We start from the raw sequence: 16195 nt of genomic DNA, 5'->3' as shown, positions 1-16195 counted from the left end.
CGTAAATACGAACCACAACATCGAATTTTTAAATCTCGTAAATAAGAATCGCAACGTACAATATTCAAATCGCGTGAATAAGAATCACAACACGCAAATATGAAAAGCTACGTTTGATATTAAAATCGTGTGAATAAGTATCGAGATGTTAGCAGATTTCAGGCTTGCAACATCTAAATGGCTTGTCAGAAGCAGTGTCGTTTGAACTACGGAAATCGGATCTATCTGGAAGGCGGGTAAAAAATTCGAAAAATCTTATCTGCTGCGTGTAAAAGGGGTGAAAATAGCTAAAATAAATAAAAATGAGAAAGGATTGGTAGCTATGTAGTTTGAATTTTCTGTTTCTCTCTGAAAATCGGTGAATTTTCTGAAAAAGCGGAATACTTATAAAAAAAAAGTGAAATTTTTAGAAAATCTGAATTTTTGATAAAAAAGCTGAAATTCAAGAGATAAAAGTGAAAAAATCGGAAATCCGCTAAAAAGCGGAAAAATCTCATCCCTGTTTTTACAAACGCTACGCACCCTGTTCTCATATAACAGAGAGGATAAAACTAAATGTTCCCTCCGTTACACAAAATGTAAACAAAGCTGATTGGTTGATGCTTACTAAAAAAGAACTCTAGGAATGTATACAAGTGCTAATGCATTCTGATTCTACTAGTTTTATCCAGTTTCTCCAATGTAAAACCTTAAAATTTCTTAAAAAACTCCCAGAATGGAACTAAAGATAAAGCAATATATTTGAACAACAAAAATGCAAAGTATGCACAGGTACACCAATTCATACACTTGTTAGGAAAAATGTCTGAGAAAAAAATTGTGACCCAAGGTCCAAAGACTCAGGCCAAAAGCCTGAAAGTTGGCAGCTCTGATTTTTAGATAACTTGTAAGATATAGTTCTACTCACAAGGGAAACTAGGGAAGTGTGACTCGGCAATTTTGAAATAAACTAGTCGAATGTATGCCTTATGAGGAATAATTTTAGGGGGGGCAACATTAGTTTCGGCCCATAGAAGGTCCTGTGAGAGATAAAAAATAACTCAATTCATAGAAAAATCGGTATTTTATTACTTCAATGCAGACTATTAGTTATTGTAATTGTCTCATACTTCAATTAATTTGTAATTAGTTGGTTAATTAATTAATCTGCCAATTAATAAATTAATTAGCAAATTAATTAATCACTAATTACTTAATTAATTGATTTGCAATTACATACACCAATTAATTTAGAAAAAAAAATTTTAGAAAAATTTTAAAAATTTAATGTCAATTTTTTTTTAAAATTAACTTATCAGGTTTTTCTGAAAAACTACAGATATATAAAATTTTTGAAATCAATTTTGACTATAAATACGCATTATATAGTACGTAAAAGTACCACAAAATTAATTGGAGTATGAGATAATTACAATAACTAATAGTCTTCATTGAAGTAATAAAATACCGATTTCTCTATATATTGAATTATTTTTTATCTGTCACAGGACCTTCTATGGGCCGAAACGAATGTTGTATTCCTCATAAGGCATACATCCTACTAGTTTATTTCAAAATTGGCGAGTCACACTCCCCTAGTTTCCCTTGTCAGAGTATAAGAGAGATGTAGCTTAATAATAAAATTTAACTTACTTCAATGTTTTTCGGGGATGTGACCATCAACTGCCATGTTGACAGTTCCTATAGGAGTACAAAAGAGTTTGCCTTCAAATTCCTTCGTTATGGTTACTTGACAAGCTAAAACAATTAGAGTTATTGAATAATTAATAAACTTGTTTCAGATTTAAAGAAAAATTCACAAAAATCAAGAAAAATCTAACTTTTTTATTACAAACCCTGAATTTAATAGAACTCATTGAATAAGGGGGGAAATTCAATACTTTCTACAACTGATTTCTAGTTTCCAAATAGTTGGATTTCTTGCTTCATTGTTTCTTAGCCATAACCTTTCAATTTTTCAAAGAAGTGTAATCTACTCCTGCTATTTTATTCTTTTTGTTTAAAATCAGCAGAAATTCTTCTTTGTTTTAAAACATGCAAAACTCAATAAATAAACAAGATCAAATCGAGGAAAATACCATTAATTTACAGTTGCACAACTTGGGGGACCAGGGCCACAAATAGTGCTATATGTATCTATTTAGTGAGCATTTATTTTTTGAGCTTTATTATGACTTTGACAAATTAACTCAATTACAATTGCAATTTAATGAATGGTTTTAGTTCGAAGATTAACAAGTTGAATAAAATAAAAGATAAAGTTATTTACTTTTAAATTAAAATATTAAATGTTGCACTTCATAAATGGAGAGTCATGTGTACAAAGAAGCAAACTGATATATTAACTATCCCAAAAACTTGGTGAAGTTTTAATGAACTGGTTTTGTAGGAGCAGCATCATCCAATTAAAAAAAAGGGGAAATAAAATTTAAAATTTTGTAATAATAATAATGAGTTGTGAAAAAATATGTTTATTTTAAAATGAACAGTTTCCTTCATAGTTTTTAATATTTCATATAAATTTGTAGTTTTATAAAATACATTTCATAAATATATGTGCTAATCAATTAGCACAATTTTGTGAAAATACATTTACTTTATAATCTGTGTCCAGCTCTTTTAAGTACTGTTTTTTTATGCATTAGTAGCCATAAAATAATCTAAATATTTTTTTGTATTTAATTCAAGTGATTGAGCTGACAGAATTACTCCTTTTTAACTTCAAACAAAGCATTCTCTGTTTTAAAAAAAATAAATACATAAAAAACAAAAAAACGAAAAATCAGCCTAATGACAAAAATTTGATTTTTAGGAATTTTTTTTATCATTTTACTAGATTGATTTCATACTTTTAATTAAATACAGAGATTCATCCACACATGAAATTTAATAACATTACACACAGTATCAAATAAATTTATTTCAAAAAGAGTATTAGTCCATATATTTATATCATAAGCAACACTTGTTGATTCAATATTGTTTAAATGACATAAGTGAAACAATTTTGCAATGTGTTGGCATTGTAAAACAATAGCAATTATAAACAAAAATGGAAAAGAAAGAAAAGAAAATGTATGACACAACTGCATTAATTTTTAGAAAGGCGGAAATACTCACTAGTCACTTTGTAAAACACATTTACATTTCAATTTTAAAATTTTGTTCATTGCATCATGTCATTCTGATTTAATTTTAATAATATCTTTTTTGCACAGTTAGATTTTAAGAAGCAAAATCACTAACATTTTAAATTAATTGTTCTGACACAACTTAAGAGATGTCTTAATAGTTTGAAATGATATGCTTAAAAGTTTATAAGCAGGCAATATGACAATCAGAAAACTTTTTTAATTATTTTACTTAAATTGAAAACAGCTTGCAACTTTACTTAAAAACTATAGAAGCGAATTCAACTTACAGTTTCTTGAAACACTTAATAGAAAAGAAATGGGCAAGCATTATTTATTTAGTTTAGTATTTTGCTAAAACCAATTTTAAGATTATTATCATTTTTGTGAAGAAAAAAAAAGTGATATTTCACCTGAGTGTTTCATATAGTTTTTGAAAGGGTAAGTATTTTACTTATAACTTTTAATTACAAAAATTATTTTGTATTAAAAAATTGTATTCTGTACAAAAAAAATATTTTAACAAAATATTTTTCTAAAACAAATATATATTGTTATACATACATAATCTGGAGTTGGGTTTCAAAAAGGCAGCTTTATCCAGCATATCTTGTTCCCTATCATATATAATATTACATCAATAATTTAAAAAAAAAAAAGAATATAATGTACGAAATAAAAGATGTAAAGAAAGATATATGGAATTATGCAGCACCAATTTCTTCAGTATTAAAAAAATATTTAAACATTTAAAATCAACAAAAACTATTTATAATTCAGTACAAAAAAAACTGAAACAAAACAAGCTAAAATAAAATGCATGATACTTAAAAGAATTAGAGAACTGTAATTAATACCAGAAAGGAAAAAAAAGAAAATGCAGAGTCAAAACTTTTGAATTTTACTGATTTCTTCTTCCTCTATAAAATTGATAACACACTGTGGCAGTATTTATACATTACAAATTTTTGTTGTTAATAGCAATCTACATTAAACATTAAAAAAACTACCTCAAGAGAAAAATAAAAAATACTACGAAAAAATGACATATTTAAATCTTAAAAAAAAGATCTACCAGATCTAAAAATTCTGGGTACAATAGACCTCTGTTCAAAATGCCTTGCTCCTCAGAACTGCCCAACCTCTAAGTCTAATCTAAATCTTACAATTCAGTGAATTACATTATGAATCTAACTTCTGTTTCCTTTAAAACACCCTTGGCTGGTTTAGACTATTATTTACAATATTTAACAGAAAACAATATTTAACAGAAAATAAAATAGGTAATTTATAAAATTTGCTTCCAAAAACGTGTGTCTTATTGAACAAAGAAGTTCTATTTTCCAACATACAACAGCAAAAAGAATGAAATTTGAAAAAGAAAAAAAAAAGCTCAACTTTCCGTGGTAACAAAAAACTTCAGGTTTTCCAAATTATAAGTAAAATTACATTAATTGCATATTAAACTAAAAAAAAAAAAAATACTATTTAAAGGAATTATTATATAAAATAAAATGTACATTCAATAGAATTATAAAGATATTCACTAATTTTATTTTAAGTGACAGGACTTTTCTGTTAATTAATTGTTTCAAAATATCAAAGGCCAATTAGGAGAAAATGCATTTCCACATGTTATGGAGAGAAAGGAAGGAACTAATGTAATGTCGTTAACAAAAGAATAAGCAACCAAATGAATAAAACAAGATTCCAGGGCATCAAGATGAGCTGATATAACTGAGGAAATAATTGAAGTATTTCGAATATCGGAATTGAATTTATATCCAAGATTTCAACAAAATGAAGCAATTGAAGATTTCTTGATAATGGGCATATCTGTCGAGTTCGTTAAGTCAAAATTTTAAAGCTTGTTTAGTTGGCCCAAAATTAAATGCCCCAGGAATTATCAAAGCTAATAGGATCTTTAAGAGACTTAAATTTAATTTTGTTCACAGGCCTGAAAATGACTTAAAACCAAAATGGAAGAGGACATTAGCAATGTTATAACAAACAGATAAGTTCTCTGTAAAGACTAGTAGAATCGAAGCATTTAGGCCCATTAAGTTTAGTAAGAGCTAAATGAACTAGAGAAGGGTTAAACCCACAGTTAGCAGCAAGCGAGCTGAGGAAATTAAGTGAGGAGTTTAAAAAAGAAGAGTCAGAACAAAGGTTAAGTGTACAGAAAATGAAAGCATGAAATGCAGACATTTTCTGACAATTATGGTAATTAGAATTAACAAAAGGGGCCAAAAAAGGCAAAATATTTATTATACACAGATGCGAAAAAATGATCAGGGTATTTAGTTACAAGAACATTTAAAATGAGCACATAATTAGTTTTCATGTCGAAAGTAAATAGAATGTTAGGGTCAACCAAGTAGACAACAGAAAGTAACTCTGGAAGATCAAAATCATTGTCCTGTCTACTAAGATAAATTTATAGTCAACACTTATTTTCCACCATGAGAATTTGAACAATTTAAAATCTTATTCTTTGAAATAGTATCTGTTAGAATCGTATAGTGAAATGTCAAAAATATCAATCTGAAGAGAATGTCAGAAAGAATGGGAGAGAGAAAGGGTTGCGTATGGTTAAGCCTTCAATTTGTTCATAGAAATCACCATTGAAGTGAAAAGCAGTTTGCTGAATACGAGAATTCACAAGGGAGAAAGCGCTTGAAACATGTCAACTCTTTTTTCATATATGTGTCTTTTTGAAGCAAATGAAGTTTTCAATCAGGTAATATCTTACCGCTACAGTTTCTTGGGATTATTTACTTAATATATAATACACTGTTTAACATTCGAATTTGGTTCAATATTTTTTAATCAGAATCTAACATTTTTTAAAGTGTTTCTCTAATTTTAAATGTTAATAGGCATTAAAATAATGACTTTTCAATAACCCCTCAAATTGCTATTTTAAAAATTCTGTAATTATTGAAATGTTAAATGGGTTTAAGTAATTTTAAGCTGTACAAAGAGACTACTTCAAACTTTTGAAGTAACTGATCTACATCATACAACATATGAACATGGTAAATATGCAAGGAAAATTTAATTAATTTTCTATCTTTTTAATATAATTCAAGAATCCTAAAATTTTTATATAACAAATGGGGTATATTTGATTACTTCAATCATTTTTGCCTACTTATAAATGGTCCAAATTCAAAAATCAAATTTTTGAACTGCTTAGTGGAAATGTGTAAAAAAAAAAAGTGAAATTCAGCTGATTCAAGGAAAAGAAACATGCCTGTAATTTTCTTGAATGATTATTCAATTTTAAGAATTTTAACTTTTTACAAATCGATTTCTATAAAGTTGATAAAAATATGAAAACCATATTACTCACGTATTACAATCTTATATTATACTGAAAAAGTGTTACACAATGGCTTAAAAAGAAAGAAGTTAAAGAAAAACACAAAAAAAGAAAAAATAAATAATGAAATTTAAAAATAAAAAAAAAGTAGAATTCACTATACAGTAGAGTCTCGATAGTTTGAATTTCGATTGTTCAAGTTAATAAGTTTGTTAACATGAACAAAAATCAGTCTTGCTCCCAAATAAAGACCAAGGCACACAGACCGCGGAAAGATTATTATCATTTACAACAATCACTACAGCTGAATGTTGAAAAATGAAATTACAGTTAGTGATCACTCATGAAAATGATTTGCCTCTATTCAGCCAGATAAAAAATTTCCAGGTTGCAAAAACACTAAATGCACTAAACAGTGGTAAACGACAGGCAACGTAGTGATGAACAATTAAAATTTACAGATGTAGTTACATTGTAGAAATGATCAAGACTCTATGAATGCAAGAGGACAGTGAAGAGGAGAATTTGGTAGATTCCACGCATCGAATGAGTCACAATTAGGGTATTGCTGCTATAAAGTCGGCAACGGCATACATAAAAAATGAGCCTGGGCAAACTCCAGCTAACAAAATGCTACTACAACAATGATGCGATATTGCTGCACAAAAAAGGAGCTACGTATTTAAACAAGAAACATTTGACAACTATTTTAAAGTACAATGAACCTGAAGAAGTAATATAATGAATAATGAACTTAGTGTAATGCAGAAAATGCACCCTAATCTTCTAATGTGAATAAATTTTCTTTAAATATAATATATTTTTCAATTAAATACGGAAATTTAAAAATTGCTTTGTTTTCATTTATTTAAATATTTATTAAATTTTGTGTTAACGATTATTCGAGTTTTCGAAAATTTGTGGTAAGCTCAATCTTGTCCACCTCAAATAATCGAGACCCTATTATAGTTCTGTCTACGCACTTTATTACCATCATCCATTACAGCGACTTTTCCATTGTAACAACCAATATATCAAGTGAAGTGAACTATTCCACAGATGCTTTATTACTTTAAAGCTCCCATTCATTACAAGTCTGAACTGAGCCGCTTGTTCTAATATAGCAACTGAAATTTAGCTTCATTTTTTCCCTCAAAGATTATTTTATAAATGAGTTTCCAACATTTTAATTCTTTCAAAACTAAATACTTTCATTAACATAATACTTAATTTAGCATAAGTTTAAAAGAAATTCCAAAAACTATTGTTTCTGTTAATGTCACTGCACCTTAATTTGGAATTTCTTGAATATTTTTTTTTTTTTTTTTTTTTTTTTTTTTTTTTTTTTTTTTTTTTGCCAAATGTGGGAAGAGTTACAAAATTCCAAAATTTTTATCTTACTTGGTCATGATCTACAGCAATAAGTTAGAGAAATATGGTTTACTTCACTGTAATCAAAATCAAAAGTGCATATTGCAATATAATGAGGAAATTCGCAACAAGCCCAGCAATCATTCATTTAGGTTAAAAGAATGCATTAACAATCTTTAAAAATTTCATTTAAAAAGCTAGAATACATGCATGATTATAGTTTGAAAGTTATATTCAATCTTCATGTGAAATGTTTCAGGGTGGTTTATTTTCAAATAAAAAAAAAAATTATGGATTTTGTATTGATCAGAACAGATGTTATTTATCGAAAACAGCTTCCCAGGAAAGATTCTTATTTTAATTTTTTTCTTGGCAGAAATTTATTATTTAAATAATATTTTTATGTATATTTAAGTAGCAAAAAAAAGCAAGTGATATTATTATAAAATAATATTGTTTGTTACCTAATTCTAGCATCGTTTTGTCCAATTTAGTCTAGTATTTTATTATTATAGTATATAAAAATTACTTAACTTTTTGTTTGGATGACTGAGGTTGTTATTTCATGTGTTGACTTTCTTAGGAAAAAAAACATATAAATAAACTAAACATAGTTATAGTCTTTTTCCTTTAAATTTTAAAATAATTTTTTTCAGATTCAATAATTATTTATTTAGAATCATGAAGAAATATTTATTATACATACGTTGTGCGTAGTAATTTTAGAAGAGATAAAATTGTGGGAATATTTTAAGAACAGCTTTTTATTTAGTCGAGGAATTTAAAAGAGTACATTTCCACTTGTTCAGAGCATTATGCTTTATGGATAGTATTTTTCCTCCAATTTTATCATTAAAAAAGAAAAGATGGATGGGTCAAAGTAAGTAGCTCATAAGAAAATATAATTCTGAATCAGAATTTCTGATGTCTCTATATTATAAAATATGCCATACCAAAGTCAATTTTGAAAAGAAAATTGTAAAAACTTTTTAAAAAATGCTTGTTCCTTTCATTCATTTTCCTCCAGTAAAATTTTTTTCCTGTTCTCTTCTTTCTTCAGAAAAAAGTCAACTTTAAGCAAAGATGCTTTATTTTCCCCATAATTAAAAATTTTCAGAAATTAAAAAATGCAATACTTATAAAGTTTTTGATTGCGGACTTGAATTCATATAATCGATTACAATGTAAAATGGTTTTAAAATAATTTGATTATCATTGGTCAACATATCACAGGAAAATAAAACAATTAAGTGATTAAACAGACAATTTTTTTCTCCTTTTATCCATGTGTAAAATTAACACCAATTGAGATTTTAAAAATCTTCTTTGAATATTACTTTTTTTTAAATAGTAAAACACATGCTGATGGATTTCTAAAACTAAATTAGTAAACTCTAAAGACAATGTTTTTTCTTTATAAAATTTTACTAAAACATGCTATTTCTAGTTTGCCATAGCAAGAACAACAAATTGAAGCTCAACAATATTAGAAATATTAAAATTAAAACAATTTTCTGCTACAGCAAATTAGAGTAAATAGTGATCCCAAATAAAAGTAAATAGTGATTAAGCACCTAGCTTTAATAAGAAGCATAGATACTATTGAATACTACAAAAAAAATCTCGTTATTATTATAAGGGAGCTGAATAAAAAGAATTAATTAACATACAATTTTCAAACTGACTTACTCATCAAGTGGTTCTTCTAGTACACCTTCCAATTCATCATCCACATACATATGACATGTTGTGCATGCCCTTGAGCCACCACAGGCACCTGATCAAAAGATTTATTTTAATTAAAGTAAACATAGCAAGAATATTAAAAATAGCTAAAAAGTTATTTTTTATTATTATACTATTTTCTTCCCCTTATTGTATATAACTAATGAAAGTTTATTAATGTATTTAGAAGGTACATATTTTCTGTTATTATTTTTTTAATTGATATTTTGAGAAATAAATACAGAAAGAGTTAAGAGTTTTGTTTCTAAAACTATTAACTTAACTTAATTATTACAGTCGACAAGAAATGTATGTTGAAATTTTTGTATTTCTGCTAAATATTAAATATTTTTTATAGAAAATTTGGATTTAAGTATCTAAAGTAGAATTCTCCCTAGGAATAAAAAAGGCCATGGTGCTTCCTCACAGAAAAGAGCACTTAGAGTTTTGAAAGGGCAGTCACTCAAGACTGTAAGAATTTATCAAAATGTGTAATATCATGTAATAACTAAATTGAATCCTCAACAATTTTAAGTTACCGTGTTATTCTATTTTATGTGCGAATTTTAAAAAATAATTTTCACTCATTTTCTAAATAAGAGAAAAATTTGTAGTTTAAAAATAACAATTAAGGCATACTAAGAGGCAATCTCTGTGCAAAAAATTAAAAGAAAAAATTAAAAAAAAACGTGAACTAAATAAAAAAAAAGTTAACTACAAAAAAAAAATTTAAAAACAGTTTAAAAGATTTTTTGAGATGATTTATTTAGAAAATTATTAGAAAATGAATGTTTAGGTGCATTTTTTGTAAGAAAAAAGGTATTTATTTAAAAAATAATTTCAAAATTTAAAATCACTTAAAAATTTATTAATATTATACCCTTGAAAAAAGAGGAACTTATAAAAATTTAACCAGTTGAGAATAATCCTAAGTAAATATTTGTAATAGTAATCAGAATTAAACCTATAAACACAGATATTTTTTGTGTGTAATTATTATTTCAACAGTTAATTACATTTTTTTTAAAATTAAATATGGATAAAAAAGCAGCAACTTTAAAGGATAGTGGCTAATATTTACAAAAAGGGCAAAGAGGGTACATTTATAGAATCAAAGGGCAGACATGGCAGGCTGCCTTTCTAAAAACGCTGAAGGAGAACACAGTCTAAACAAATAAAAAAATCTAGTGAAAAATTTAAATTTATTTTTCATCTAAATATAAAAACAGGTGATGCATTTAACAATACAGCATTTAATATAAATTCTAAAGAATATCATAGACATTTGTTGCAAAAATATAAGCTTAAACTATGCAACTGTAAAGCATTCACAATATTATGTTGTCAATATAGCAGTTTGTAAATTACTTCTTTTTTTTACTTACAAATAAAAAAATTTAACTTTACTAGAGCACACAAAGAATCATTAGTGCCTTATGCATCCCAAATCCCTTGCCATATCCTCACAGGCACTATATCAAAGTTATTCTTTGTAGGTTTTGATACCAATTTTGATTCATGAAATTTACCATAAACAATAGAACATTGATTATCATACATAAATCAACTGAAATCATTGATCAAATACATAAATTAACTGAAACAAAATCCAAATTGGTTTTTTGGACATATACTTTTTTTTCTCTCCTCCTTTTGCATTAAACTGTTACAAAAAATCGACACCACATAGCTTAAGCCATTCACCCAATATCCATTAAATATTGTAGCTAATTTATGAATACTGTATTAGAATCTGAAAACAGAACCTGTTTATTCATTAGAAAGACCCTACTACAATTTTGTAAATATTTCATCCTACTTAAAAACATAGGAGTATATTATAGTTAAACAAATTAATTATGATAATAAACTCCATACCCGCATTACTGATTTCAATAATAATAATTAAAGAGGAGGTTATTTCACACACTTATAAATAAAGCCATCCTAATTGAAAATGCACTTTAAAATATTTGTTTAACAAAGAAGTATTTTGGCTAAAAACTATTTTCTGTAAGCAGGAAAAAGCCTTTCTAGTCATTGAATATAAATAATGTAAAGTCAGTTTTAAAATTAAATAGACACAACAGAGAGACACTATGCATGATCATAATAATATTAAAATATAATACAGCAAAACCTCTTGGAAGCGGCCACTCTCCCTTCCATAGTATAATGGTTGTCATTGGAGGTTGGTTGTTTTGGGAGGTTTGAAGGTTGGTCCATTGTCTTCAAAATGTTGTCGAAGGTTCATGATTTTTTTAAAGGGTTTTAACTTCAGTCAAGTATAATTTTCTTTGTATGGAAATGGCTCCTGTTGGCTTCATGAAAACCAGATCAATTAATAAATTTTAGTGTCAATAAAAAATATCGCTACTGATATAATAATGTGTAAAAACAAATGTAATGATTATGAATGATAGAATTACTTTAAATAAATTATTATGTTTTTTGTTTAAGTTTGTATTTAATTTTAAATCAGGAAACTTAGTTAGCATTAAAAAATGAAAAGAGGTTTGTTTGTTTCTAATGCTCAGTTTTTTTTTCTAAAATAATTTTTTTTTTTAATTTAACTTTCAACTCTAAAAAAAAATCTTTGACAGCCTCATCTTTAGTGCACTTTCACTGCCTCATGAAATTGTAGATCTCTTTCAAAAATCCTCAAAAAGAGCAATCTAAATGAAAGCCTCACTCAAATATTTTGAATACATTTTAATATATTTATTTTGCTAAATTACATTTGTTGATATTTTTTTGAGTTTCTTTATTTCATCTTTTATGCATTTAGTGCACAGGTTTGTATGATCGTTTTGATGGTCTCTTCTTAAAGCTTTTTTCAACACAAAGTGTAAGGAAAAATTTCCATACCTCTAAAAAATGGTCATAAATAGAGGTTGTTTTTCCAGGAGGTTGCACTGTATATAGGGCTATTATAAATATCAATATAACTACACACAATATAACCACAATATCAAGTAATTGTGGGTCCAACTCAAAAATCCTAAAAATTCATTGAGTAAAATCCTTCAAAAAATTTATACATATCTTTATAAATTTAAATCAATGAAATTTTCAAAACATGATATTCTAAATGAATTATATGCAGCATAATTCAAATGAATAATTATATGTAAGTTTACTTTCATCTCTAATCACATTTATTATTCTACCAGAAAAAATTTTTACAAATGAAAGAGATGACAAGTATAAATTCTAGTTCTAATATTTTTAAATAAAATATACAAGAATTTTTATACAATCAATGATTTCCGGAAACTTTTGGATCACAGTTAGCAAAAACTCCAGAAATCCAGATTTTTTTCCGGAGCACAATCACCCCTGATATAAAAAAAAGGTTTATTTTTCAGACTAGAAAAATATGTAACCTCTTCCCTACTGAAGTATAAAGGAATATAGCAATAAAAAATTGCACAGCTCCGAATTTCTATTTTACTGCCATAAGTCATAATAAAATATGCAAAATATGAATTATACAGCCAGGGGGCTAATAATTTTAGGTACACATACGTGAAACTCAGGTTTGAACTAAGTAAAAGAATAAAAGTATTTCAAAAGTTACATTGAACCGAAAGTAGGAATATTTTATAGGATATTATGGTTTAGTTTAATACAATGATGAATAGCTTTAATGATTATTTAGAAGGAAAAATTTTAAAAAATACAAAGTTTTGTCTAAGTACAATGCAATACTGCATATAATCTCAGCTTAAAAGCTATTTTAATTATATAAACCAAACAAAATAAATAATTATTGAAAAGAATCTAACATTAATTATAAAAAAATACTTAATTCTTGGGGGCAATATTTCAAAATTACAGAAAAAAAAAGTTAAAGTTATTAAATAAATGCGTGTACCTTAATATTAAACAGTTAAAAATATTACTAAATAAATATAAAATTAAATAAAATATTCATAATACTATTAAATTTCCCTTAATTACTACACAGGCAAATGGTTGGCAATTAAAAATAGAGAAAAAGTATGTAAATTATCAGGCCTAGAAGTTTATTTCAATTTCTTAGTGGTATTGATTATATAAAACAACATATGAATCAATAATGGTAGAGTACAAAAATAAATTATCAGAAATAAATAAAAAAAATTTGTTCAAGTTTTAAAAAGTAAAATAATGTTTCAATAAGATAAAATACTGCCAGCATTAAAGTGACTTTCTATCAAAGTTGGGTGAGTTTGGTGACAAATACTGGTTTTCGTCATGACACTACATGACAAAAACCTGTTGAAAATTTTCATAAACTGTTGAAATCCGTTAAAAACCTGGGACAAGTTTATTTTTTGACATTGGAGACATTTTATTAGATACTAAATCATGCAAAATACTTGCATTATATACTACTATAATTAAGATTGATATCATATATCACATATTTTATATGGACCAAAATTATTGAAATACAGCCAAAATAAAGACTATTAATCGGTTTTTCGAATTAAACTTTTAATATTTAACGACCATATTATAACTATTTGATTTATATTACAGGTAATAACAGAGTTGTTAATTACTATCCATCTAAATATTGATTTTAATTCTTTTATGCCACAATTTAGGCAGATTAAGTAAAATTAAAGTGTTTGCCAATAATTGTCTGATCTCAATGTATAATTGTTTTTATTGATTCTCAATATTTGTTGTAATTAATTATATTCAAAAGAGCAGAATATGTCTGAAAGTATGAATAAGGCTTAGCACAAAATTCCGCCATGGGGAAATTTCTGGGAATCAAAAAATTCCAACTTCTTTTTTTTGCTAAGAAATGTGTTACTTTGCAAAATATTTTCTTGTTAAAATAACATATGTTGATATGTGTATTTATTAGTTTGAATTCGCTAAGTTTATAAGTGGAACATTAAATTCAATAAACTACCATTTCTATATTTTGATTTCCATCATTTTATAACAAATATGCTCGTTTATTCAAGAATTGTACAAAATCAGATGGCTTTTTTTCTTGTAGGGGAAAGTCGGGTAGCCCCACCCATTTAAGGAGTATTGCTTATATTTCTGCATAATATTGAGTAATAATCAATATTTTTGCATGTTTCTATTATTTTATCATCTAATTAAATAATGCAAAAAGAATAAGCCAAAAAAAAGAATAGTTTCATTTACAAAAATAAAAATTTAAAAAAGCATGTTTTTCAGCTGCATAAATACTTGAAACTTTGAAAATAATCTTTTTTAAATATAACAATTAATGTCCAATGGCCCATTGACTTGAAAAAATTTTCTATACATATGAAATTGACAGTGGGCGGGGGTACCCAGTGGGCGGGGGTACCTGCTGGGCAGGGCTACCCGACTCTCCCCTATAGACTTTTTTTTCCAAACATATTTTTAAAAGAAGTTACTCTACTAAAAAAAAAATTTACTAAATAAAATGTCATCAAAAAGTGATTTTTTAAAGGTGCAATTCGAAATTTTTCTGCCGTAATAACATTGTAGTTAAAACAACGGGATTGCCAAAATCACGTGAGAAAACAGAAACAATTGCAAAGAAAAAAAAAGAAAAAGAACTTAAATTTACAATTAAATCAGCAAAAATTAAACACATCAAATCGCAATTTAAAATTGGAATGTTGTAATAAAAATGTTAGAATTACGAAAACTATGTGGAAATGCAAAACTGCTGAAAAAAATTATATAAAAATAGAAAGAAAAAATTGAAAACAAAATAAAGACTAAAAAAAATGACTACAATTTATCATAAAATTGACATAAATAAAGAGTCAAAAAATGATTATTTGAATGGGCGAATCGAGACTAGTGTGTTGTAATAATATTGTAATAAAAATTTGGAATTTTTGAAATCATGTTGAAAAGCGGAAATAATTGCTTAAAAAATTGTTTAGATATACTATAAGATCGGAGCAAAACTAGTAAAAGAGTGATTTAGAGGCACGATTCAACTTGGAAATTCTTGATAATATCATATTAAAAATATCAAGGATTTCAAAACTAAAAGAAATTTTTTTTCTGCCGAAAAATAACTTAGGATTTTAGCACAAATAAAGAGAGTTAAAAAGAGATTATTTAAATGTGTGATTTAAAACTCATGTGTTGTAATACAGTGGAAAGTCGCGTATCCGGAATCGGCGGGACTTTCCGAAGTCCGGATAATCGATTTTTCCGTATAATAGACCCCCAAGGTAAACAGAGATTAAAATGATCTGAATCTAAGAAGCAGAAATTAAATAACATTATTTTTCGGGCAATAATGTTTTAGTATTAGAATGATATCTAATCAATCAAAAACAAAATATTTAAAAAAAAATAATTATTGCTATTATAAAAATAAATATAGGAAACTAAAAAAATTTACAGTTATGAAAATATTAATTGCTCTCTCCGCCATTTTGAACTAGAACGTTTCAAGCAAGAAGGGGAAATTCCCGTCATTCATTCATTAAGGTGGGTAGGTGAAGAAGCAAAATTCATTTCCTTCTTACTTGTCATTCAAGTTGAAGGGGGGGAAGTGACAAGTTCTTATTTTCTCTCCTGTCATTGGCTATCAATCAAGCATAAAGGCGTGGCATGCTGATTGGGTTCTCTTTATTTTTTCTTGTGTGACTAAAGGGGATTCCCCCTCCACTTTAAC

The 16195-nt window shown here is 26.8% G+C and overlaps 1 protein-coding gene across 7 annotated transcripts in view; it reads right to left on the bottom strand.

The window, feature by feature from the left end:
* Nucleotides 1–16195, bottom strand: part of LOC107451273 (ferredoxin-2, mitochondrial) — a 43245-nt gene that overhangs the window by 15087 nt on the left and 11963 nt on the right. For all 7 annotated transcript variants that reach the window (XM_071183364.1, XM_071183365.1, XM_071183362.1 and 4 more), the window contains exons 4-6: nt 9517–9604; nt 3696–3748; nt 1633–1737 (exon numbers count right to left, since the gene is read on the bottom strand). In XM_071183364.1, the coding sequence (XP_071039465.1) occupies nt 1634–1737; nt 3696–3748; nt 9517–9604 (245 nt within the window). In that variant the 3' untranslated portion in view covers nt 1633. The remainder of the gene's footprint in view (nt 1–1632; nt 1738–3695; nt 3749–9516; nt 9605–16195) is intronic.

The sequence above is a fragment of the Parasteatoda tepidariorum genome, chromosome 7 (genome assembly GCF_043381705.1).
Source record: "Parasteatoda tepidariorum isolate YZ-2023 chromosome 7, CAS_Ptep_4.0, whole genome shotgun sequence".
In the NCBI taxonomy this organism is placed as follows: Eukaryota; Metazoa; Arthropoda; class Arachnida; order Araneae; family Theridiidae; genus Parasteatoda; species Parasteatoda tepidariorum.
The sequence above is the reverse complement of the archived record's forward strand: the minus strand, read 5'-3'. Positions and strand labels throughout refer to the sequence as shown.